The sequence below is a fragment of the Zalophus californianus genome, chromosome 14 (genome assembly GCF_009762305.2).
Source record: "Zalophus californianus isolate mZalCal1 chromosome 14, mZalCal1.pri.v2, whole genome shotgun sequence".
In the NCBI taxonomy this organism is placed as follows: domain Eukaryota; kingdom Metazoa; phylum Chordata; class Mammalia; order Carnivora; family Otariidae; genus Zalophus; species Zalophus californianus.
The window spans coordinates 73,194,377-73,221,505 of record NC_045608.1 but is presented as its reverse complement, the minus strand read 5'-3'; the positions used below and the strand labels follow the sequence as shown (position 1 = coordinate 73,221,505).

The following is a 27,129-nucleotide window of genomic DNA, read 5'->3' as shown; positions in this document are numbered from 1 at the left end:
TCACTTTGGTTAGAAACTGAAAATGACTAATATCCTTCACTAGTCTACTAGAATTTTTTTTGAAAAAGTAATTTTCCTAAGTTACAGTTTGGTGCTTTTAGAATAAAAGCTTAGTCACATTAAGTTCTGGTGTGTGTGAGACTGCAACCTACCGCAGCCATCTTAGAGGGCAGACTAATAACGTAGTCTGGGTTGTAGTCTGGGTTAAGACCGGAGCTTAAGTGACATGCAGTCTTTTTGTTCATCTAGCATTATTTCGCCTGCCACTTCCAGGGTCATTTTGGTGCTGTGCAAATATTTTATATCTGATGGACAGAATTCTTACTTAACCATTCCCTTGGGCCTTGCCTTTTCTATATGCTTACCTTCGTCCTGTGCGGAGGAAGGTCCCTTGTTTAAAATCTCCTGGGGCAGCCAGGTTGACTTTCCTTAAAGCACCAAGCGCAAGCTGTAGCAGTTACAGAGAAGAAAATGGCTTGTACCACTGTTCTGAAGGCCACAGTGTGTATGACGGGTACTTGTAGCTATCCAGTATAAGTGCTTCGTAGAATTCCATCTTACGACAGAGGGCAGTGAATTTGGTATGAATAACTGTAACCAGTTGATACTCCTTTTTTGGGATATGTTAATAGTTAAAACCTGATTTTCGCTTTCTTACTTCATCGCTGATTTAGTTTATCAGTGGAGTGTCTCAGGCCTTTTAGTTTCCATTTGTTTTTTAAAATCAATAAACGTAGGAACAATTTAAGCCAATTAAATTGCTAATCTAGATCATGAACTAGGCAGTCACATTTTATGACTATGGCTTTTTAACTGAGTTCTTAAGTATTTAGATTTCCTAAATTTGGGGAGGAGTGTCAAACTGATCTCTAAGGAGTTTTGTTCTAAGGAGGAATGCTGTAGTGAGACTCTAGTATGCTTTCAGCTGCAGTAGGTAACTGGCATTTCAACTGTTCCATAACGAGTGACTCATTGCAGGGCTCATTTGAGAAATTAGTCAATTGATTTCTTAAAAAATGACTTTCTAGTTGTCTCTAAGCTATATCCTTAAAAATAATAGTGCTTATCTTTTTGGTAGAAGTTGCTACCTTAGTATTTTCATCTTCTGGAACACTAGTCTGTCGAAACTAAGTCCACTTTTAAGTTCAGCTTTTATTGCACTGATGAGATGTCTCATTAGAGAGATACCTCATTGAGAATGTCGGTTGTTACCTCCATCTGTAGGTTGAATTTTAGAACTTGAATTGTGTTTCAGGAATACTTATATTATGTGATTGTGGGGAAAAAATGCTGATATGATCATCTTTTGGTGGCAGAATACGATAGAATTTGTGACAAAGTGCGATGTGTTGGTTTGGATTTGACCCAGAGAAAAGTTTTGCTCTTCCAGGGCAGTATTTTATTGCTTGGTTTTCCCAGCCAGAATTCTCTTTTGTCTTCCTCTTCAATTATTTTTCTTTTATTGTGGTCAGTTCATACAAGGTTAGGTTCTAAATAGGATAGGTTCGCTTTTTGGAGAAATATTTTAGAATTCTTACAGTTTTCTTCTGGTAACATATCTATGCTGACTTTTAACAGTTGATTTTTAGTATATTTGGCTCAGAAAATTTGTTACATAAGACGGGGGCATTCTTCCTATAAAAATTTTCTTATAGATTAATGCTGTATAGCAAAAAAAGTTTTAGGAAAGACTAATTTAGCTTTCTGTATAATTCTGGCACTTTTATAATTTTCCTTCAACAATATTTCTTATGAGAAGTAAGTTATTCTTGATGAGCTTGGCTAATAAAACTCATGTCAGCAATATACAAACACATTTGCAAATGTTTGCCTCAGTTTCCTCCTTTGAGTAGTTACATTAGGGAGCATTTAAATATTGTCAGAATTCAATATTTTCTTTTCTGTTGTAAATGTTGTGAGTTCAGATTGGTAGCCCAAAGAATACATGGATTCCAAGTGTTTTTGTGTGTGTGTTTTTAATAAGAATTGTTGACTTCAGAAGAATTTTTTCTGAAGTGCTGATCACTGCTGACATTGTGTATATGTAATACTTACAAAAAAAACACTTCAAAAGTCACTTTGGAAATAAGTTTGTAATATTGAAGACATTTGCAGTGTGCGTATTGTGCTGTGCGTGCAGTTTGTACAGGGATTCTGTCTGTGGCTGCTGATTGACCAGTGGGATAATCTGCAGTAACATCTGTTATGTACTCCAGTGGTGTAGCTAGTGGAGTGTAATATTCAGGGGTTTATCATCTCTTCTTACAGAGAAGTTATGAAATTACTTTAAAACTTTGCCATTTCTTTGGAAAAAAAATAAACATGTAAAATTGCGGGGTGGTAACAATTGGATATGGGGTGGTAACAATTGGATAGAAAGATGTGAAGAAAGGTTTATGTAGAGATCTAGGGGAAATATTGTTATCTTTTGTACAATGAATGTTCTCTTTCTTGTAGTCCAAGTGGTAAGAAGTTCAGAAGCAAACCTCAGTTGGCAAGGTACCTGGGAAATACTGTTGACCTCAGCAGTTTTGACTTCAGAACTGGAAAGATGATGCCTAGTAAATTACAGAAGAACAAACAGAGACTGCGGAATGATCCTCTCAATCAAAATAAGGTTGGTGAATTTACTTAGAGCATATGGATGCTATTTCAGAAGCTCTCCACAAAGTATCTTACATTGTAATTATGTCACTAGAATTTTGACTGTCTGAACATCCCAGTCTCTTCCCCCCCCTCCACTCCACCTCCCCCCAAAGCATTTGGACTTACAAATCTGATTAATTTTCTGGAAGTTGGCGGTACATTGCATAAGTAAATTGTGCACAGTTGAAAACAGTATTTCAGTATCTGTCTAGGCCAGCACATTTTTGGCCCACTGGGACTGTTTACAAAAGATTTGTGTTGATGTTAATTGTCTATTTTTTTTTCTTAAAATAGTTCCTATTGCCCAAAAAGAGGCAAAATTTTAATATGGCAAGTATCCTTACCACATAGTTTATACTTACCTATCAATTTTCAGAATTAGGATTTGCAAAAGGGCAGTTTTTATTTTGACTTTTGAAGATGTTGAGGATAATGACTTTTAGCAGTAATATTCTCATCCTAATACTGTGATTGGAGATTTTTCCATTGGCTCTTACTTTTATTGAGCTGCTTAGTTGATGGTTTATTGTACAGGAATTTAAACAAGTAGCATTTGAATTATTACGGTAATTTGATTGTATCAGAGCACCCAATATCTTTACCAAGAAAGCCCCCCCCCCACCCCCCGCAAGGGCAGCTAATCTTACATAACCATTTTGTCTCAATTTTTCTTCCTCTAAATTTCAGAGATCTATGTGTATTGCCACCACTGTCATTTCACACCGACTGTGTGAAAATAGGGGAGGGAAAAGTAAGGGCTTTTCTTTCCAGGGTATATATGACCTTGATACAACCTCGCATGCTGCTTGGGGGTACTGTGTTCCTTTTGGGAACCCTGAGGCAGTGTGTAGATGGGATGGGCTTTGGAACCAGGCCGGCTTGGTTTGATGTATTGGCTCTGCCACTTACTAGCTCAGGCAGTCATGGGTAACTCTTTTTAACCTCTGATGGTCTCAGATCTCTCATTTGTAAAACTAAGGTAGTGAATTCTTTCCCTGCACATTATTGCAAGGAGTAAATAGGAATTTATATGAAAACATCTAATAAAGTATTTGACCCATGTGAATTCCTTTCCTTTCCCCGCTGCACCTTCTTAAGCACCAAGCTTCCTTGGTGAACACAGTGTTGCTTGGTGGCCAGCGTACATGGAAATTTTTTGACCCAAGATCTCTTCCTTTGTATCTTTTTACTTTTCCTGAAGGATATGGGTCTCTGCTTCATATCTCTCTTTATTCATTCAGAATTCAGCCTAATAGTTTGTTAATAATAGTTTAATTTCCAAAAATTGGTATACGGGTCAGAGTACATTGTTTCTTCATCTGTTGCATTGGTTCCCATGCATCCATTTACCGTAGGGACATTGTCAGGTACCTTGTTTAGAGGTGGAATGGGAACAGAAGGCTGAAATTGCTTTCTCTATTGCTTAAAGTGGGATTACTGTGGGTTGATAGCTATGAAGGTGTTAAGGGTAAAAGACAGTGGTGGTAGAAGGAACTCAAAAGAAAGTGAGGACCTGTAGTGTGTACAGCTCTGTGATTCAGCTTAAGGAAACCCTTATTTTAGGTTGATTTTGCTTCTTAAATATACAGAGCAAAATTAAGATTTAGTTTTATTAAACTGCCTTTTTAAAAAAACTAACCACAGTGCTGGGTACCTATCAAAAGGGGTCGAGTATTTATAAAATGAGTGGAATGCTTTCAAGCTATTGTTCTTAGAATCACAGTTGAACTACACTAAATATAATACGAAGATATGTTCCTGATAGCTATGATTCACTAAAAACCAAAAACTAATTCGTCTCTTTAGTTTGTGTGCACCTTTATGCTCTAGCTGCGCTGGACTGCTCATCATCCTGCACCATGGCATGTGCTTTCAAGATTCTGCTTGCTCATGTGCTGTTTCCTCTGCTTGGAATGCGCTTCCCCCCTTCCCCTCCATCTGGTGAACTCCTACTCATCCAAGGCCCAGCTCCATTGTCTCCACCTCTGTGAAGCCTGCCCCTGCATTCTCCAGGCAGAACCAGTCCCTTCTTCCATAATGCCTCCCTGGTGCTTTGCCATTGTATTTGTGATTGTCTGCTTCAACTAGACTGTGAGCTCCATGAGGGCAAGGACTATGTCTTTTTTTTTTTTTTTTTGTATAGGTAGTCCAAAGCCTAGCACACGGTAGGTACTTAGTAAATGTTTACTTCATGTTTGAGTTAATATCCACCTCATTCCAGAAGTTTATAGTGGTCATAAATATTGAATAAATTAATATACCATACATTATTTTGAAAGTGCCTTTCATTGTCATTGTTTTCTGAAGTTCCTCTCTGAATTTGGGGGGGCATAGTCTTATTTTTGCACCTGATTTTATTTTAATTAAGCAGTCACAAAAATGGAGTTTTGCAGTTTTAAAAATAAGCTCTCTTGGGGCGCCTGGGTGGCTTAGTTGTTAAGTGTCTGCCTTCGCTCAGGTCATGATCCCAGAGCCCTGGGATCAAGCCCCGCATCGGGCTCCCTGCTCAGTGGGAAGCCTGCTTCTCCCTCTCCCACTCCCCCTGCTTGTGTTCCCTCTCTCGCTGTCTCTCTCTCTCTCTCTGTCAAATAAATAAAATCTTTTAAAATAAAAAATAGGCTCTCGGAGTAATGCCAACATTGAATATCTCTATAAAAGCAGAAAATGTATTCGTGGCTAATTCTGTATTATATCTTTTTAAAAAATAATACAGTATGGAGAACACTGGGAGATATAAATTGGTAAATAGGAATGTTAGCTAGTTTTGTTAATATAGTTATAAACCTGGCTGAAGTGCATTATTGTGTTGTTTTTGAGGTTTTTAAAAACCCTTGAAAGAATTTGAAATGTAATTAACAAACTTTGATACAGGTTAAATTGTAGTTTATAATGACTGATTATAAACTGAGATCTTAATATATGTTCCATATCAAAAGTGAGTTTCCTGGGTGCATAATACTTAAGGTATCGTTGAAAAAATATCTTTTGAAGATCTTTGCAAAGTGGCAGTTATTTTAGGATGAGAGGGTACAGTGGAATGGGCATTGTCTTTGGATTACTATTTGCTGTTTTTGCAGTACGTATTCCTGCTTGTCTCAGTCTCAGGCTTAACCTTACTCTGAAAATCTCTTCCATTCTTCATCATATTGTGCCTTACTGATTTGCCACTACCATAATTATTTCTAGTTGCTACCTCCGTCTTTCTAGTTGATAAAGTGTATCCATCAAGTAGGTTGCTGAAGATATTCCATTAGGTTGATGGAAAAGACTAGACAAAGATATGGAAGTCATCAATACAGAGTTTGAAGTGATGAGCAGCTTTCTCAAAGCTTACTCAAAGGGAGAATAGTTTATGTGATGATATTGAGAGCTATGCCTCAACATGCAAATAAGACGACAAAACCTTTGCTTTGAAAGCTAAGTATTTAGGCATTCATCCAGGCTTTGGTCTTTTAAAGAGGGGTGGTGTTTTAAGGTTTCAGAGATATGACCCTCAACATTTTAAAAAGGAAGCATATTTCTTAAAAAGGTAAGTTTCTTTAAAAATGTAATTAGAAAGACTAGGCTGGGATAAAAAAGAGTACAGTGATTCTGGGTGCAAAATATGTTTTGGGAACTCCCGTAGTTTTGTTTTGTTAGCAGTTCCTTTTGTTTCAGTGTTTCAGATGTGTAAACATTAAACTGAATTTCTTATGTTTCTAGTTCTTAACACTGAAATGTGTATAAATTAAAGCTAAAAACTAATAGTATCCAAGTTCTCCAACATTAATGTGACATATGTATTTTATAAAATGCTCACAATATGAATTGTTATGGAACAAGTTACTTTTTTAGAGTGGCTTGTCAGTGCTGCTAATACCTTGGAAAGACTCGGTTCTTTCATCACATTTCTCTATTCACACAGATTTGATACATTTGGAAATAAAGAGCATCATGTTGTCTTGAATGGAATCAGTTGTATAAGTCTGCCATTATTCATTTCTCATGAATTACTTTGGTTTATGGTAGTATGCTATTGTGATTTTGTAAACACAGTCTTGGGTTCTATATGGCTGTGTCCTAGGTATATAACCAAATGATGTAGAATGTCCTTGTTTTAATTATCCTCAACAAAATAATAAAAATTCTTGTAGAGAGCTAATATATCTTGGGGGCAGTATCTGCAGTTTGAGAAACTTAAGTGAACAGGTGGTGATAGTAGGAATCAGATTGGGTATTGGATATAGAGTGGGTGCAGTGTAGAGAATGGATTTGGGAAAAGGTGAAACTGGAAGTAGGGAAGTGCTTGGGCTGCTGGCTAGAAAAGGAATGATGGCTGCTAACGCTATAGCAGGAGGTGTGGAAGGGTGTGAGAGTCAATTAAGAGAAATCAGTAAGTCTAAGTACTGATGATTGTAGAGAGAGCTGTTCATGCCTGCTGCAGTTTTGGCGTGAGTCACTTGGGGTGAAGGTCGATAAAGAATAGGGGAGGAAGAACAAGTTTGGGGAGGGGGTGAAGAAGATCAAGTTAGAAGTTCTGTTTGTTGGAATTCTGAAAGGATCTGGTGCATGCCTAGGAACTCTGAGGTCATGCTTTGAGAACTCCTGTCATTGTAGATTGTCATAACTTTTAGGATCGCCTAACAGAAGGCCAAATAGAAAAGTATCTTGTCACACTATTGGTAGTGAATAAATGAATAAATTAGTCTTGTGGAGAGTACGAACGAACTTCCAGAAAGGTAGTAGGAGAATTAAGAAAATGTGGTGTTCTAAAAGCCTAGGAAAGAAAATTTTTGTTAAATGACATGACGAGATCAAGGAGTATAAAGACTTTGTAGTATCCATTGGATTTCCAAATTAGAAGGCATCTGATGACCTTTTATAACCAATTTTGAGGGACCAGAAGTCTTTCTTAAAATGCTAGAAAGTTTCTGGGATTTGAGAAATTAGAAGCAAAATGTAGCTGCTCATTTAAAAGTTTTAAAATTTTGATTTGTTATTATTTGATTAGGTAAATTGTACACAGGGTGAAAGGATACTCAATAAAAAAGTCTCCCTCTCTCTCCAGCCTCTCGTATGCTGTCTTCTTCCTGAGAAGTTATTAATTGGTTTTTTTGTATGTCTTTCCAGAGCTTCATTTACAAACGTACATATATGTGCATTTTTACTCCTCTCCCCATAAAAATGGTTAGACTGCTCTTACAGAGCTAGAATGAGAGGTGGAGGAGAGAGGACAATATTTAGAAGAGAATGCATGACCAAGGAACATTATCATTATTGTTATTTTTTCCTTCAGTGGATGAAAGAGGTCAATAGAGAATTCAGGCAGGTGTCCAACCTGAGAGTACATTCTTCAGGAGGCCCTCCAGGAATCTTTGAACTGAGTGCCGTATTTTCTGTTACGCGTTTCTCTGAGGAGAGAGTCTGTTATCTTTATCAAATTCTCAAAGGAAAATGTAGCTAAGAAAGCTAATAACGACTGTTTTAGAAGCAGGAAAGGAAGCAAGGCCTTGGCAAAAGATTTGAGGGACCAACTCACTTGCTGTAGCTCAAATTAGACCTTTGTTGAACAGATGACTTAAGTTGTTGAAGTAGTACCTTAGTGGGCTGACTTAATTGTGTCCTTGGGACATGGTCAGTTAACCAGTACTAACGAGCTCTGTGGTAGGATCAATTCTGATGACCAGCTCCTGGTAGAGCACACTGTGTGGTAAGAACTGCCCCTTGGATTCTTCCTAGAATCTTTCCATCCACACTGAAAACAGTGACCTCATTCTTTCTACCAACAATCCTGACGTATAAAGTAACTAAAATCTTTTCCAAAGTTGCTGGTGTCCTCTTCATCAGTGTATTAAGCATTTGTTGAATAGTGTCTTCTGGTATCTCTCTAGTGAATATAGTTGGGGGTGGAGAGGGGGAGTAAGCAGATCACAGGTGATAAGTTAGCGTTTGTATGCCTTGAAGTCTTAATAAGCTATTGCATCTCCCTTAAGTGTGGGCCACTGTTCAGTTTCTGTTAATTTGAAATGAAATAGACAAAAGTGGAAGTGAACAGCAAGTAGCTATTATAGTAGTCTGCTGATAAATGATGATGGCCTGGATACGTGGTGGTGGAGAGAAGTGGGCAGTTTCTAGATCTGTTTTGAATGTAAAATTTATAGGATTTGCTAATGATTGGGTGGGGAAGATGATAGAAAAGACTCAAGTGTGAGACCTTAGTTTTTAGATGAGTGGGTGGATTGGGTTACCATTTACTGAGGTCACCTTAGGAGAGTTTCTGTGGATGGATAAAATAAATTTTGAACATGCAGAGTTTGTGTTGCTTATTAAACATCTAAATGGAAATGTCCTGTATGCAGTTAATATGGTAATTGAGAGGTCTCAGCTGGAAAGTCATAAGCACATAGGTAGTATTCTAAGTAATGGGACTAAAGGAGATTACCTTACCCAGACATAAGGATCCAGAACCAGCATCTGAGAAAATCCAATAATTAGAACTTGGTTAGAGTAGAAGGAATCCACAAAGTGGGTTGAGAAAGAATGGCTAGTAAGAAGGAGAGACATGGGAGAGAGAATGCTTCAAAAAGAAGAGTGGTCAGTTATATTGATGCCATTGAAGGGTTGAGTGGAGGAAGACTGAGAAACTTCCATTGAATTTGGCAACATGAAGCTAATTAATAACCTTGATTTTCAGTGGCAACAGAAGCCAGATTGGATGGGGTTGAAAATGAGAGAGAGAGAATTAGCATGGACAAATCTTTCACTAAATTTTGTTTGGATGGAGAAAAGAATCACTAGATGGTAGATGAAAGAGATGCTCATTTGGTTACTCTCCCAATTTAGAAGACTGAAGTTTAAGAAGAATGGGGTCTGTAGCACAAGTGGAGAAACCAGAGAGGTCAAGAAAGTTAAGCACATTTGCAGCATGATGATGATGGACCATAGAACCTGTACTGGGTAGGGTAGAATGTGAAAGTGGTTAAGACTGAGTGAGAAAATAGGACAGTCAATGGATAGGAGATACTGCTGGGGTGAAAGAAATGCAGAGGGCGGTTCTGAGAAAGTGAGCTGCAAGGATAGGAAGTAGGAATTGGGAGAACTGGATGCTTGGTTGAGGTACTGGAGATGGCGTAGTTACTAGTGTTGACAAGCCTGTGGCTATAATGTTAGGTGAGTGAGGGTGGGCAGAGGAATAGATCAAAGGACCCGGCATGTTGGGTGAGTTATCCACATGGATATTGAGGTCTCCCAGAATGAGGACAAGAGTTGGGATGGAGAGAAAGACTGAAATGGAAACTAAAGTCTCGCAAAGGAAGGAGAAAGGGAGGAGAGGAAGAGGCAGGATAGCCGGATACGAGCTTCAAAGAACTGGTGTTTTTTTAAAGGATCAAAAATGGAGAAATTATTTGAGAAAAATGGGAGAAAGAATAAAACCTATACCACCTTTTGGCCCTTGGATATGCAGTTGAGAGTGAGAAGGAAGAAGGGAGGAAGGAGTGGGGGGAGGGAGGGAAAGAGAAAAGTTTCATTTGAGAGAACCTGAGGGGAGATAGTATCTTCAAGGGATGACCAAGTCAGTAAGTGCGGGAGCTGGAGGGAATGTTTAGAGAAAATACTGAGGACGTAGGAAAGCCTAGTCGGTCATTCAGGAGCGTATAGTATAAGGATTGGGGGAGGGACGGGTCAGAAAAGTTTGAAAGCCACTGAACAGTGGGGTAGATGAGTGGATGTACAGACTGGCGATGAGTGGTGGGTGATAATGTATGATCAGAGGGACTTGTCTATGGTTACTACTGAGATAGGAATGTGATGTGCAGTGATACTAATTTTGATAAATGTTAGAGCAGAGGACACAATTGAAATACGGTCCTGACTGTGGGCTGTCTGTGTGACTCAGAGGAAGACACTGGCCAGATACCTATAAGTATGTGTTAAATAGTAATAGATGGAGTAAGTCTTGGGACTATTTCTCTTACACTAATCTCAAGGCAGGTAATACAGATGAGACTCTATTCTTTACATAATAAAATTGAGATGGATATTGTAGACTGCATTGAATTGTATTTTCCACCTATTTAGCATCTATAAGTTTAAAGCAGAAAATGAGAATATTGAAGGGTAAGGTCTGCATAACAGAAGATTTTACATATAATAGACATTTTATGCATCCATTTATCCCACAGAGATTTTTTTTAGCACATTCTATACTTAGGCATTATTGCAGACTGGGAATATAGCAAAGGAAGTTCCCTGTCATTGTAGACTGTAGGTCAGCAAGAGAATTAAGCCCTACAGAAAATAATTTGTGTGACTATTGCCACAATTCTCCCAAGGTTGTGTACACACAGCTAGTATCAGCCCAGATGTAAAGGAGACAATGAGTTTCACACAATAGCTGCCTTAGTTTGAGTAGAGCTGCTCATAAGCATTGGGTTGAAACTCATTCCCATCTTTTGCCATAAGTCCTTTAATGACCTGCTATTCACTAAAGCTGCAAGAAGTTATTTTTCAAGTAGAACTCTTCAAAACTTTTAGTGTTGAATTTCAATCTTCCACCTTTTCAATTAACTACAAGTGCTTTTTAATGAGCTCACAGTGTTGTCCACCTATTTTTTTTAAATATCCCATTGATCTCCTTAAAAAAAAAATCTTGTTCCTCACTTGGGATTTTACACTAAGTGGATTTTCAGTACAAAATCATAGATCCCAGATATTCTTTACCTTTTGCAAAAGCTACGGAATTTCCACAACTTTATGAATATACTAAAAAAACACTGAATTGTATGCTTAAAAATGGTGAATTTTATGGTATGTGAATAATATCTCAATTTTAAAAAAATCTGAAAGATTTAAAGTGCTTTGCATTGTTGGTTTTTGATTTTGTGAAAAGGCATTAACTGTAGGCTACTGTACATATTCTGGAACAAATCAAATTATTTTTTTGACGATAATACTGGTTTGGTCTAAAGATACCACTCAGGCTCCCCTCTTTGTGAACCAGGGGTTAGCTTTCCTCCTGGAAAAGCTTAATAGGTTTAAGTCCCTAAATTTCAGTAGCATGGTCAAAAACATGTTAATGCTGATAATAGAAATAGCAGCTATCTATTCAGAATTTACATGCCAACATGACTATAAAATACAAGCCTATTTTGTTAATTGTTGTCTTCCCCCCCCATCCCCCAGAATGTAAGCTTTGAGGCAGGGACTTTTTTGTTTTGATGATGACCATATACCCAGCATGTGCCTGCACATAGTAGGCATATTTGTTCAGGATTTGCTCAGTGACTGAATGAAAGCTGCATCATACATGCATTATCTTGTTTGATCTTCGTAAGAATCTTATGAGTGGTTATTGTTATTCTCATTTATAGATGAGAAAAATGACCTTAGAAAAATAAAGTATCTCTTGGGGGTGATATGGAAAGCCATAGAATTAAAATGATACTTGAATGATACTTGGAAGTGTCAGTTTTATTTGAGCATTTTTGATAAGCAGAGCAGCATTTCACATTAAAACAAACATGGCTTGGGGCGCCTGGTGGCTCAGTTGGTTAAGTGTCTGCCTTCAGCTCAGGTCATGATCCTAGGGTCCTGGGGTCAAGCCCTGCGTCTGGCTCCCTGATCAGTGGGGAGTCTGCTTTTCCCTCTCTCCCTCCCCCTGCTCACGTGCGCTCTCCCTCTTTTTAAATATTTAAAAAAAATTAAACATGGCTAATTTTTAAAATACAAAGTACAAAATTTGCAGGATTAAAGATAAAAATGAGTCCTTTTGGCTCTTGTCATAGAATATGTACAATTCCAAACTGTCATGCAGCTTTAATTCAAAGCCAGGCTGGGAAAAGTGATATTAGAATAAAAAATTAAATTCCTGCTGTTCAAACTATGCTGTGTGAAGGCTTACGTGGTATACACAACAGGGATGATTTTGAAAGAGTGCTCCTGTATCCTTCTGTGTATACTCTTTCCTGCAGTTGATCTGAGCATGCACCTGAGATGGAGGTACAGGCTCTTTTTTTCCCGTTCCCCTTTCGTAGTCCACCTTCTCTCATTTTATAGAAGAGCACACTTTTTACTTGTCTGCCATATTACCATGGTGCAAAATGTTTGATCTCTAGTAAAGGAATAATTTGAAATACTGGTGTTGGATGCCAAGAAAATGAATTACTTGGTAACAGTCAAGTCTTTCTGCCAGTATAATTCTTTGTCTGAAATTTATAGAGAACTTAATTATTATTATTAAAATTTTTTGATTGTTCACTATGCAGTATTTTGACATATAACTCAAAAGAAGTTCAAGGGCGCCTGGTTGGCTCAGTTGGTTGGGCGACTGCCTTCGGCTCAGGTCATGATCCTGGAGTCCCGGGATCGAGTCCCGCATCGGGCTCCCTGCTTGGCGGGGACCCTGCTTCTCCCTCTAACCCTCCCCCCTCTCATGTACTCTCTCTCTCTCTCATTCTCGCGCTCTCAAATAAATAAATAAATCTTAAAAAAAAGAAGTTCAAAGATGGACAATAAACCCATTCTATTTACTCATTTATGTGAACAAGCTTTCTTGGCGTTACATCTTTAAAAAATGAAGAATAGGAACAGAATTGGTACTAAATCTTGGCACATTCTAGCAGCTAGTAATATTCAAGCCCATGAAGTTAGTTTTAAATTTAAAAAAAGCTCTTCTTTAATATAATTTTTATTTCACTTATGTGTAATTTACTGTTTTGGGGCAGTTATATACTACTGATGTAGTAAACCAGAAATTTAGTTTTTTAAAAAAATCAGTACTTTATGAAAGAAAAAGTTTAAAAAAATCTCGATGCATAAATGATCAGTGAAAAGTTTTCAAGTTTAAAATAGGAAATAACTTTGGGAATGGAATTATTCAAAGAGAAAAAGGAGTGAAGTAAAATAACTATTGAAGAGTTTATTCATGTGTAAGTGGTTGGTGGGTATATTTAGATTGTGTTAGATACATCTTAAAATGATACGTTTATTATCGAAGTGTCAATATTTAAAATACTGTAGTAAGTGCATTCTTTGCAATTACTTACGTTAAAGTTTGAAATACTCTTTTTTTTTTTAAAGATTTTATTTATTTTATTTGAGAGAGAAAGAGAGAGAGCACATGAGAGGGGGGAGGGTCAGAGGGAGAAACAGACTCCCTGCTGAGCAGGGAGCCGGATGCGGGCCTTGATCCTGGAACTTCAGGATCACGACCTGAGCCGAAGGCAGTCGCCCAACCAACTGAGCCACCCAGGCGCCCTTGATGTTAGCTTTGAAATGTAAATGAGGTATTTTCAGATATTTTTTAGCCAGTAGGAATGTAGAAATGTTTGAAAATCATTGCTTTATGACACATGCTCTTCATCCACCGCTTTAATTATCCTTTTTTCTAGCCTTAGTCAAGTTAGGTCAACTGAAAGGCTACATTAAAATTAGAGTGTTTAGTTCCTTTAAGAATCACCGTCTCCAAGTTTCCTTTAAATATTACGTTCTTGGCTTTTGAGGAAGGTCACTGAAAAAAAAACATTTGAAATTTGCTTAATATTTGATGTTAGTGACTTTAATTTTTTTCTAGATTTAATACCAGGACAGCTTTGTTTTCCTTATTAATTGGTATGTTTCCTCCTTTCTGACCTGGTATCTATATGATTTAATGTTTCTCTTTTCACCCAGACTCCTAACAATTTCAGACCCACTTTTGATGCTCAGTGCTAGTATTGGTGACTATTAATCTTTTCAAAAGGAAATTTGTTTTCCCCTGTCACTGATTCTCTGTTTTTAAAAATTAATTTTTATTGCATATTTGTTCTTTCTGAGTGTACAAAGATCCACCTCAGATATGTATTGGAAAGAGGTGAAGTAAACTTTTTAAAAAAAATTTAAAGATTTATTTTTGTATTCCTCCCAGCACCTAAGGGGATAGAATAGAGTCTGTCTCAAAATTATTTGAGTTATTTGAGTACTTCCAGCCTAATATACACATTAATATAAAATACATTAAATTTTGATTTGAGGGCTACCCTATATACCGAGATTTATCAAGGCTGGAAACTTTTCTTTCTAATATTAAAATGTGCGTGTTTGCTATTTTAACTTTGTGATATAAGAAACTTCTGCTTTACTTTTTCTTATACTGAAAGGGAAGATTAGAACTGTAAGAATAGCTTTGGGCGCCTGGGTGGCTCAGTCATTAAGCGTCTGCCTTCTGCTCAGGTCATGATCCCAGGGTCCTGGGATGGAGCCCATCATCATCATCATCATCATCATCATCATCATCATCATCATCATCATCTCATCATCATCTCTAGGCTCCCTGCTCAGCAGGAAGCCTGCTTCTCCCTCTCCTACTCCCCCTGCTTGTGTTCCCTCTCGTGCTGTGTCTGTCTCTGTCAAATAAATAAATAAAATCTTAAAAACAAAACAAAACTATAAGAATAGCTTTAATTTTGTCCCATTAAAAAAGTGTTTGCTTTATAATTCCTAAGTTTATGGTGGATTGGTAGTTATTTAGAAGGATCCCGACACACAATTGGACATGAACAGTGACTCTTTGGCACTCCTCAGGTGAGAGTGGTAATAAAATTTAGTGTTTCTGTAACAGTTTCTGAGAAAACCAGTTAGTCCAGTTTTTCAGATCACATGACACTTTTGGAATACAAAATTAATTAGTAAATTTGTCTTCAGACCTTTCAAGCCAGTTAAAGGGAGAAAACAATAAAAATCAAAATAAGATCAAGAGAAACGTAACACAGCATCCTCTTGAGTAATCTCTTACTCCATTCCACTGAGGAATGCACTCTTTATCAGACAGTGGAATTGTGTATCAGACAGTGGAAGAAAAAGCCAGCTTTTTCTTCTAATTTTTACTTAGTGCACCAAAAACATAAGTTAATGAAAAAAAAAAAAGTCTTACCATTGTAGCTCCAATAATTTTCTATGTATGAAACATAGAAACTTCCTTCCAGTCTTTTTGGATTCAGGATTCATTTAGAATAGCCCCTCTAGTCATCCTTTGTAACAACGAGAATCTTAAAAGAGTCTCCACTGTTTGCTCATACCAATAGTTGCAGTATTACTGTGTCCCCTGATGCCGTCTTGTTCTAATACCAGCAGAGTATATTGTTTTTTTTTTTAAAGATTTTATTTATTTATTGGACAGAGAGAGCAGCAGAGGAAGAGGGAGAAGCAGACTCCCTGCTGAGCAGGGAGCCCAATGTGGGGCTCGATCCCAGGACCCCGGGATCATGACCTGAGCCGAAGGCAGACGCTTAACGACTGAGCCACCCAGGTGCCCCAGAGTATATTGTTCTTTAATAAGGAATGAAAACATTAAAAACCAAATGAGGTATTATTTAGTGATATATTCTAATTATAACTAATGACAGGAAAAGTTCTCTGTAAGCTTTAGGATTGAATATTCACAATTTTAGAGTTTGGGTAGCTTCACTTAGGGCCTCAGAATTCTCTAGATGTCATAAATCAGAGGTATCCAAACCTTTGCATCACAGAATTACCCGGAGAGCTTTTTTTTTTTAATTCATTTATTCATTTGAGAGAGAGAACACGCACCTGTGTGTGTGCACATGAGTGGGGAGAGGGGCAAAGGGAGAGAAGCAGAGAAGCAGACTGCTGAGCGCAGAGCCCCATGTGGGGCTCAATCCCAGGACACTGAGATGATGACCTGAGCCGAAATGAAGAGTTGGATGCTTAACTGACTGAGCAAGCTAGGTGCTCCATCCAGGAGAACTTTTAAAAATACACATTCCCAGGCTTCACACTTTTAAAGATGGCATTCTGAGTGGTTATTTTGCAGCCTGCCAGTCAAATTTGCTCACTTCTAAATAATCTTTTTAAAATATAAAAATAAGGAAGCTAAATACTTAAGAGATATTATTAGTCTTAATTAAGATGAATATATCTTGGGGCGCCTGGCCAACTCAGTTGGAAGAGCAGGCGATTCATCTCAGGGTTGTGAGTTTGAGCCCCATGTTGGGTGTAGAGATTAACTAAAAAAATAATAAACTTAAAAAAGATGACTATCTCCTAAAGGTAAGCACTTACATTGGAGGAAATTGAGTGAGATAGAGGAATGACAAGCATGCCCAGTACATACAGAGAAGAAGGGATGGGGGGAAGGGGGTGTGTGGAGAGGATGGTGATGGAGACATTTAGTAGAGGGTCCAAGAAATACCATAATTGTGCTAATTGTCAGTTTAATTTATTCTGATGCTTACCTTTCTAGACATTGGTAACATTCTTTAAGAAGAGGTCACAAACTCAACACCTAGGGCTCAGGTAATGCAAACATGAGTTGTTGAGGAATTTTGCTAAAAGAGAACCCTTGACACCTCTTGTGAGCAGCCATTACTAATTAATTATGGCCTGTTGTGGCCAAATCAAGTCCAGAGTTTCTAGATCTTTTGAGTTTTTTTTTTTTAAGATTTTATTTATTTATTTGAGAGAGAGAGAATGAGAGACAGCACGAGAGGGAAGAGGGTCAGAGGGAGAAGCAGACTCCCTGCTCAGCAGGGAGCCCGATGTGGGACTCGATCCCGGGACTCCAGAATCATGACCTGAGCCGAAGGCAGTCGCTTAACCAACTGAGCCACCCAGGCGCCCTAGATCTTTTGAGTTTTTAAGAGAAGCTAGAATCTGGATTTTATGTGAAATCTCCAGGTTTGTGGATGTTCGTTCATTTTATTAGACACTAAAAACTGGACAAAATACATCTATGGGTTAAACTTGGTTCTCCTGCCACCAATTTGCAATCTTTGTTTTAGAGTAGTGGTTCTCCAAGTGGTCCCTGGATCAGCAGCATCAGCATCACCTGAGACCTTAATAGAAATGGAAGTTCCCAGGCCCCACCTCATCTCTACCGAATCAGAATCTCTAGGAGGGAGGCCCAGGAATCTGTGTTTTAATAAACCCTCTGGGTGGTTTTGATGTGTGCTGAAGTTTGAGAACCATTGTTTTGGAGTCTGTAAGTTGATAGCACAATTTTTATCTGAGGATAGTTAACAGAAGTTCATTGAATATCCTGTAGATTTATCAAGTAATCAAAAATATCAGATGTATATTGTTTTCAGATACAGATGACCTTTTATATATATGTATTTTTTTGCCAGAATTAGAATATACAATGATTAAATCACATTTTGTTCTTTTTCTTTTTTTTCTCCTTCCTTGCCCCCTCTGCCTGTCCACCCCCCATGGCTATTAGAGCATTCATTGCAAATGAACTTAACAGCAACTCTGCCACATTTTGAACACATCTTAGATTTTATTTATGGGTTGATTAAAATTAGATAAGTTTATTGCTAAATTGAGTTCTGTTTGCTAGAATTAGAACTTTCATTTCTAATTGTCTTTTTATATGGGAGTGAAATTTAACTTACGTGGTAAGTAAGCCTGGCCTCCTAATAGCTGACCAGTTAACATTTTAATGGCCAAGTGTGCCATTATTTTCCTCCATTCTCAAGTGTTGAGATGATTGCTATCCTGATTGTTGTTCTGAAAACTCTTTTTGTGTTACCCATAAATACATTTGTTCATTTAACAGTCCTGAGTATCATGCTAATCAAATTAATTATGAATTTCATATAATTTTCTTACATTTTAAAGTACACAGCTTTTAAATGAGAAAATGTCACATACGTCTTGCATAATGATGTGCTAAAGATGTGCTGTAGAGTATTTATAAGGCTTAGATTGAGAAGTTTGGAATAATCTGATTTAAAGTAATGGATAATGGTATTTGTCTTTCTCTGGCTGATTTATTTTGCTTAGCATAATAATCTCTAGCTCCATCCATACGATTTCACTCCTATGTGGAATTTAAGAAACAGAGCAGGGGCGCCTGGCTGGCTCAGTCAGAGGAGCATGTGATTCGATCTCAGTCCTGAGTTTGAGCCCCACACTAGGTGTAGAGATTACTTAAATAAGTAAATAAACTTAAAAAAAACAAACCAGCAAAGGGAAAAAAAAAAGACAAACCAAGAAACAGACTCTTAATTAAAGAGAACTGATGGTTACCAGAGAGGAGATTGGTGGGGAGATGGGGGAAATAGGTTATGGGGATCAAGAAGGACACTTGTGATGAGCACTGGGTGATGTATGGAAGTGTTGAATCACTATATTGTACACCTGAAACTAATATTACACCGTATGTTAACTAACTGGAATTTAAGTAAAAACTTTAATGGATAATGAATTAATTCATCAAATTACATTTATATGTAATATTTACTAATGAAAACATGCTTATATTCACAGGGTAAACCAGACTTGAATACAACATTGCCAATTAGACAAACTGCATCGATTTTCAAACAACCAGTAACCAAAGTCACAAATCATCCTAGTAATAAAGTGAAATCAGACCCACAAAGAATGAATGAGCAGCCACGTCAGGTAAGGATCTAATTGGTTCTCCAATCTTACCTGTCAGAAAATTCTGGTATGTTTACCAGACATAGTTCAAGTAAACTGGTTAAAATGGAAAATATTTGGAAAGAAAACTGTTTTATGTTGTAGGCTATTGCATAAATGCTGGAGAATAATAATATACTATTTAGTAAAATGTTTTAGGAAAAAAGTTAATTAAAAATGAATCTAAATTAATATGGACTACTTTTTTATGTTTTTGTGTGGTAATGTACATCAGATTTGCTTTTGCTAATCTTAGTTTTTTTTTAAAGATTATCTTTCCAGGGGATAATATTTCCCAAGGGGACGAAGCATGCAGTTTGTGTTGCTTAGTTTAAAAATATTTTCTTTTATATAGAAACTACTTTTTGTTCTGATTTCTTATTATATGAAAGCTGTCCCTCCCCTTTTGAAAAACAGAATTAAATAAACTTTGTCAATATGGTATATTGTCCTGTGACTTCCATTTTTGCAGAAATTGAGTTTATATTTCTCTTTCTTTATTGCTTCAAGCTGTATTGCACCAGAATCTGTTCTTAGAAAAAAGTATTATCTGAGAGGCCTCCCTGCTGCTTAATAATGTCACATAGCCCGGGGAGGGAGACTTGACAAAATGCTTACCTTTCCAAATAACCTTGTTTATTCACTCCCTAATTGTGGTCAAAAAGTTTAGGTACTTCAGGAATTTTTAGTAGCAACTGGGGTGAGGGAGTGGAGGGAGAAACATCTGTGCATATTTTTTCTCTCCTTTCTCTGCCTCCTCCCACTTACAGATTAGAAATGCTGATTTACCTACGACGATTATCTTTTGCTCTCATATTCCCCCGTTTAGATGCCTCATTCCACCTTTTCATTTGAATTTTGTTTTTCACTAGTCCCTCAAGTGTCTCATCTCCAGACTTCATAAAGGATTGGGCCAAAACTTTCAGACAGTTGCTCTAGAAGAAACTACATAAAGAAATTCAGTTCCCACATCCTCTGTAGTGTTTTTTCCTCTTCAGGTGAGCCAGGAAAACAGAAGATATTTGGAGCCACATTGGATCAGCATCTTGCTATAGATGTCTCAAGATTTGAAGTTCTAAACTTGCTTTACTGTTGGTCCCCAAGAGATTCAACAGGGGCCATGTAAGTGTATCACATCCAATATAAAAGATGCGTACCTGCATGTGCCTTTAGGCTCTTGTCACCACTTAGGTTTTCTTTGGGCCATTCAGCATTCTGTACCAGGCTTTTCCCTTCTGTTTTACTACTGCACCCAGTGATAGTCACCAAACTGCCAGTAGTTTTAATATATTCATGACAACAGGGAAGGAATTCTGCCATTCTGAACTTTGCCCACCTTGATAAAGCCATTCCCTGATTGTATTCTTTCTTAGATACTGTCTAAAGTCTTGAACATCTTGTCCTTTTGCTTTTTGGTGATTTTTAAATCGTTTCCTTGTAAAGTTTTTTTATCAATTGAAATTTTTCAAAGTGTGTAATTGGGTAAGACAGTTTGCTTCAAAAAGCCCAAAAAGATAAAGAAAGTGGAATAACTAATAATAATAGTTCCATATTGGAAATTTGAGTTGTCTTACTGAGAATAGGTAGTAGGTGGATTTTATCCTCATCTTTTCTTTGTCAAATCATTCTCAATATAGTCTATAAACCCAAATATTTTACAGATCAATTGAGTAGCAAATTATGGTGATTTAAACAGTAGTTTGTTTTCTGTACCTAAGTTCAGTTACAGATTTGAACAACTGTAGTAATTGTATTTACTGGGTCTTTACCTGGCTGTAGAGACACTGGTAATGGAGATTTTTAAAGCTGAAGTAGTCAGATCAGTTGCTCCTTATTCACTCATACATTGGGTAGTTTTACATTTTCCTTCTTTTATTAAAGTTTATGACATTGTTTTCAAATGAAAAAAATATGTCAAAAAAGCTAAATCCCCCTACCCCTCCCCGCCCACCCCCACCAAATCTTACGTCATTTTAACCCAGATCTTTTGAGGGTTTTATCTTCCTTTTAACTTGCACAGACAGGAAGTGTTAAAATTAGTTAGGAGGTTACTTCTCCAAAAGTTTGAACTATTTTTCCCTTTATCCTCATGTCGCCTGACATTTTTTGCTGTTTTTGATTATACCAAGACATTAGTTGTCTTTCCCCTGTCTTTATCTTCAACATAAGAATTGGGGTAATATATGACTACTGTCTCAGTAATAGGATTTCAGAATAAAGGACAGGGCATTGGGCAACTGTAGGAAAATAGCAGAGACAACTTTTATATTAATGTTTTGAAAACCATAATGTCATTCTGACTATTGCAGTATAAATTCAGGTTTTTAAGTAAAGGAAAGATGTTGATTTAAATTATATTTTGACATATATATGTCATATATGTGCTTATCAGCTCTTTTTGTTGAGGAGATAGTTGACCAAAAAAAAAAATAGGCAAAAATAATTCTTCCAACTGTGCTTTTCCACAGCCTCGTTGAACCAGATTGGCAGTATAAATTGCCAGATAGTCCATTTGGAGAAGTTATTTTGATCATCCAGTAAAAAAAATAGACAAAGAGGTTTCTATTTTTGAGGTTCCTGTGGATATGAAGGTTTTTATTCCTTAACCACGTCACAGTCTTTTAGTAAGGTACTCAATCTCCTGGTATTGTAATTCTTTTTAGAGGGTTGAATTTTGAGACCTAGAACTAGAATTAGATTTTTGGATCTTAACTAGGTTCCACCTTGAATAGGCTGAAGCGATTAATTTAGATATGAAGCAATCATAGAAATTAATAATTCTGTCTTATATAACAAACATCCTATGCCTGCGTCATTATATGGCAGTCTGATTTGAATTCTGTAAAATATGTGAATTATAAATTTCTAATGTATTGATTCCTTGAAACTGCCTTAGCTTTAAAATTGCAAATTAGGGCATGTAAACAAAAATGCATTAAACAGAATTCAGCAGTGATTTCTGCCTATGATTAAAACTATATGGTAGAGATGGAATTTGTAAAACCTGGTTATGATAGGGTGAATAGCTAGATATTTATATATATACTATCAGCATATTTGATAAGTGCTTGTCTTTTCATTAGATTAAAAAAGAAATCTGGAGTGGGGTGAAGGGTACTCTACCAGCTATAAGACTATTATCCCAAACAGTAAGATCAGGGGCGCCTGGGTGGCTCAGTTGTTAAGTGTCTGCCTTCGGCTCAGGTCATGGTCCCAGCGTCCTGGAATCGAGCCCCGCATCGGGCTCCCTGCTCCGCGGGAAGCCTGCCTCTCCCTCTCCCACTCCCCCTGCTTGTGTTCCCTCTCTCGCTTTCTCTCTCTCTCTGTCAAATAAATAAATCTTAAAAATCTTCAAACAGTAAGATCATTGAAATGTCCTTTTTTGGTCAGATGTGTAAAACGTGTCCGACATCTTTTTAACCTAATTGAATAATGATTTTGCTGTTAAGGGTGTCTTTCCCAGCTTTCTTCCTTCAATATATGAAGAACTCACGTTTCTGTTTCTTATCTCTTTGATGCTGTCATCTTTGACACTTTCTGGTCTCTTGCTTTTTCTTTTATCCTCAACTCAAAGAAACTTCATCGTTGAACCACTACGTCTTCGTTTTAATTATTATATTATGGGATGCTCATAGGCTATGGGTGTTTTTGATAATCTTTGAATATTAATTACATCTTACAGAATATTCACTTTTTTTAACCAAAAAATAAATATTTAAAAATCAGCGAAATGGATTTAAATGTTCTATTTGATCCTGGATTTTTTCCTTGTATTTGCTAATTCTTCTCTCAAAAGATAAGAAACTTTACTCTCTTCAGAAAGTCAGCCTTTTTTTTTAGGATGATTTTTTTCCCAGTTTTATTGAGATATAATTGACATATAACATGTAAATTGGAGGTCTACAATGTGATGATGATTTGATACACATATACATTGCAAATGATAACTGCAATAAGGTTAGGTAACACGGCCATCACTTCACACAATTGCCATTTTTTTGTAGTGGTGGTGAGAATAGTTAAGATCTTTCTTGGCAACTTTCAAGTATACAATACAGTATTGTTATCGACATTCACTATGCTGTACATTAGGTACCCAGAACTTATTCATCTTATGACTGGAAGTTTATATCCTTTGACCTCACCTCTCTATCCACCCCCACCCCTGGCCACCATGAGTCTTCTCTTTGTTTCTATGAGTTCAGCTTTTTTAGACTCCACATGTAAGTAAGATCATATAGTATTTGTACTTTTTCTCTCTGACTTATTTCACTTAGCATAATGCCCTCAGGGTTCATCCGTGTTGTTATAAATGGCAGGATTTCCTTCCTTTTTATGGCTGATAATATTTCTTTAACCATTCGTCTGTTGATGGACACTTAGGTTGTTTCCATGTCTTGGCTATTGTGAATAATACTACTGTGACATGGGGTTGTAGATACCTCTTCAAGGCAGTAATTTAATTTCCTTTGAATATGTACTCAGAAGTGGGATTGCTGGATCAAATGAGAGTTCTATTTTTAATTTCTTGAGAAACCCCCACACTGTTTTCCATAGCAGCTGTACCAATTTACATTCCTACCAACAGTGCTCGAGGGTTCGCTTTTCTCCACATCCTTGCTAGCACTTAATATCCCTTGTCTTTTTTATAGTAACCAAGAGTGAATATTTTTAAATATGTTAGAAGAAACTTTTAAGATGAAGTTAAATTTTAAAAATATGCACATTCTAAAGACATTGCATATTAAAAGTTTGTAAAATAGGGCGCCTGGGTGGCTCAGTTGGTTAAGCGACTGCCTTCAGCTCAGGTCATGATCCCGGAGTCCCAGGATCGAGGCCCACATCGGGCTCCCTGCTCAGCAGGGAGTCTGCTTCTCCCTCTGACCCTCCCCCCTCTCATGCTCTCTCTCTCTCAAATAAATAAATAAAATAAAATAAAAAGATTTAAAAAAAAAAAAAAAAAAAAAAAAAAGTTTGTAAAATATTTCAGTATTTATTATAACCCATAAAATTACTCTTCATTCTAGACATTCTAATAACATTTACTTCTTCTGAACCTCAGGAGGTTACTGCTAGAATAGTCTTATATTAATGTTTTTATGATTGAGAAATAGACAAGCTAAAGCAGAGTTCCATGGAAGATATTATATTCCTTTTCTCTCGATAGAAAAATTGGCTGCATGGGCAGAGGATATAGATGACATGTTGTCCTGTACTACTTAAAAGTGTTATTCTGGGTGATGTAGGAAAGATGCCATGTACAAAGGGTCAAATAAATAGTACAGACACGTGCTATAGGTGTTCAGAAGGGTGATTTTACTGTGGCTAGGAGGGTTGGAGAAATCTTTGGAAAAGATACAGGACATGTGCTGGACTTTGCAGATTGAGTGGGATTTAGAAAAGCAGATGGGAGGGCGAGGACATTCCAATTAGGGAGAATAGTGTTAGCAAAGCTCTTATAATGGGAATGTGCAAGGAATGAGAAGATAAGTTGTTTGGATATCAGGGTTTTCATGGGAAGTAGTGGGAGTTGAGAATGTTGTAACAGGTTTCCTTAAATGTCTATCTTTACAATTTTAAACGTTATTATTTGCTATATTTATAAGAGAAAGAAATTTGGGATAGACAAAAGAAAAAATTTCTCATCATTCCTTTTATATAATGCAATTACAATAGTATTTTAGCATTTTTAAATATTCTTTCAATATTTTTAAAAAATATTTTATTTATTAGAGAGAGAGAGCATGAGTGGGGGGAGGGAGAGGGAGAAGCAGATGCCCCACTGAGCAGGGAGCTTGATGCAGGGCTCCATCCCAGGACCCTGGGATCATGACCCGAGCTGAGGGCAGATGCCCAACTGACTGAGCCACCCAGGCGCCCCTATTCTTTAAATGTTTTAATGCATCTTTTGATAGTATCTTTGATCATCTTTTGATGATCATAGTATATATACATATATATACATACTTTAATATGTATACATACCATTATATTATATACATGTTATCCATGTTTTATATAATTTATGTGCTATGATTTTATAATTAATTTATATTGCCCCAGCAACTGTGTATTATGCTAGCATATGATTTACTTGACCATTTCCATAGTGTTATTTCCAATTTTTCACCATTATAGGTAGTACTCCAGTGAGTATCTTTATATATATAAGTTCTTTCCTATATTTTACATTGTTTCATCAGACTACATTCCCAGAAATACAATTAGTGTGAGTATATATGATTTCTGATACATACTGGCAAATTGATTGCCAAAGGGTTGAGCCAATTTAAAAGTCTGTGTATAAGTTATGTGCATTCCAGTTTTAGCTTACCTTCATTGCCATTGAGTATTATCAGTACTTTTTCTTGTTGGTAACTCAATATATAAAAATAGTATTTCATTGTAAATTTGCATTTATTTGAATACTCATGTAGTTGAACAAACTAAAGCATTTGTGTTTAACTTTGCAAATGAGAAATGTTTAGAGGATTTTGAATAAGGGAGTAGCTTTTTTTATAACCCCTCTGAACTGAATGTAAACATATCTTCTTGTGGCCTAAAGCTAATTCCAACATCTGTGCTCCCCAAATGCATTCCCTCCTACCTTCTCAGAGATCTCAGTCAATGGATTATGTCAACTAACTTTCACCATCGACTTCTTCTAAATGGCTTCTTCCCCAAAGCTTTTAAATATACACAAATCTTCCCTATCTTAAAAAAAGTATTCATTTTACTCTGTGTCCTTTTTAAGATTTGTTTTCTTTCTTTTCCTTTTACAGTCAAACTTCTTGGAATTGTGTGTATTGTGTATATCTACCTTATCTCTTAGTTTTTATATCTCTGAAATACCACTTTTGTTCCTGCTCAGCCATTTGAATGGCTCTCATCAAGATTGCTGGTGATCCCTATTAAATTGGATGGACAAATTTCAGTCCTTAAATTGTACTACTTGACCTGCTTTAGCATTAGGCACTGTGACTACCCCTAGCTTCTGAAATACTCTTTTATCTGTGACACTGTTCTCTTGGTTTTCCTCCTTTCTTGTTTTTTCTCATTCCCCTTCTTAGGTTTCTTTTTCTCTATCCATCTCTTAAAATCATGGGGTTTCCCAGGGAATACTGTGCATTCTCTTCTATGAAAAGCCTGCACGGATGATTTCATTCATTCTCATGGCTTCAGTTATCATCTGTATGTTAATGACTTTCAAATTTACGTCTTTATCCTGGGCTTCAGTTGTTTGTGTCAATGCACCTCCTAACATTGTTTGCTTGGAAGTCTTACCAGCACTTCTAACTCATCTTATAATCTCAATCATCCTATGAAACTGGCCCTTTCTTCTCTGTGAAAGTACCACTGTCTACCTGGCTTCTAAGCCAGAACTTTGAGCATCATCCTAGACTCTTCCCATTGTTTACCTCACACTTCTAATTAGCCAGCAAATCCCATTGACTTTGTCTCCATAGATACTCACTTGCTCCATCTCTAAATCAGGTAAATGTCATTTCATCTCATCTCTCTGCTTCTTGTCTTATTCTCTTCAATTCATTCTTCATATTGCATTCAGAAGCTCCATCTGACATGAAGATCTGATAGTGCCATTCTTCTGAAAACCTTTCAATGATTCCTGTTAAATTTTAGGGGAAAAAACCGCTAAATATGACGTACAAAGTCAAAACACCTGACATGACTTACAAAGTACTTTATAATTTGGCTTTTGCTTATCTCCTTGGCCTCACTTTCTTTTCTTGTTCTACCCTTGAATCATATGAAACTTTTTGCAGAGTTTTGAATGGCTATTCATCCCCCCCAAACTCCTTGCCCACATTCCGCCCTTGCATTCCCTGGTCATATTTCATGCTGTTTTCTTTCCTATATTAAATTACCTATTTTCTATTCCTCCCTCAAGTCTGAACTGAGATATCACTTTACCTGTTCAGAAAACCTCTGATTTATCAAGTCTGGTTTTAGAGATCCTCCTTAGCATCTCTCCTTTCTCCTTTTCTGCTCTAACTGTATTAGTTATTCATTGCTTTATCCACAGTATCTCCATTATGTCAGTGCTTATATGTGTTCATT

At 36.9% G+C, this 27,129-nt stretch overlaps 1 protein-coding gene across 1 annotated transcript in view; it reads left to right on the top strand.

Annotated features, from left to right (window-relative positions):
- Positions 1 to 27,129, top strand: part of MBD2 (methyl-CpG binding domain protein 2) — a 69,917-nt gene that overhangs the window by 14,364 nt on the left and 28,424 nt on the right. The window contains exons 2-3 of the mRNA XM_027575739.2: positions 2,458 to 2,617; positions 18,895 to 19,032. Of these exons, the coding sequence (XP_027431540.1) occupies positions 2,458 to 2,617; positions 18,895 to 19,032 (298 nt within the window). The remainder of the gene's footprint in view (positions 1 to 2,457; positions 2,618 to 18,894; positions 19,033 to 27,129) is intronic.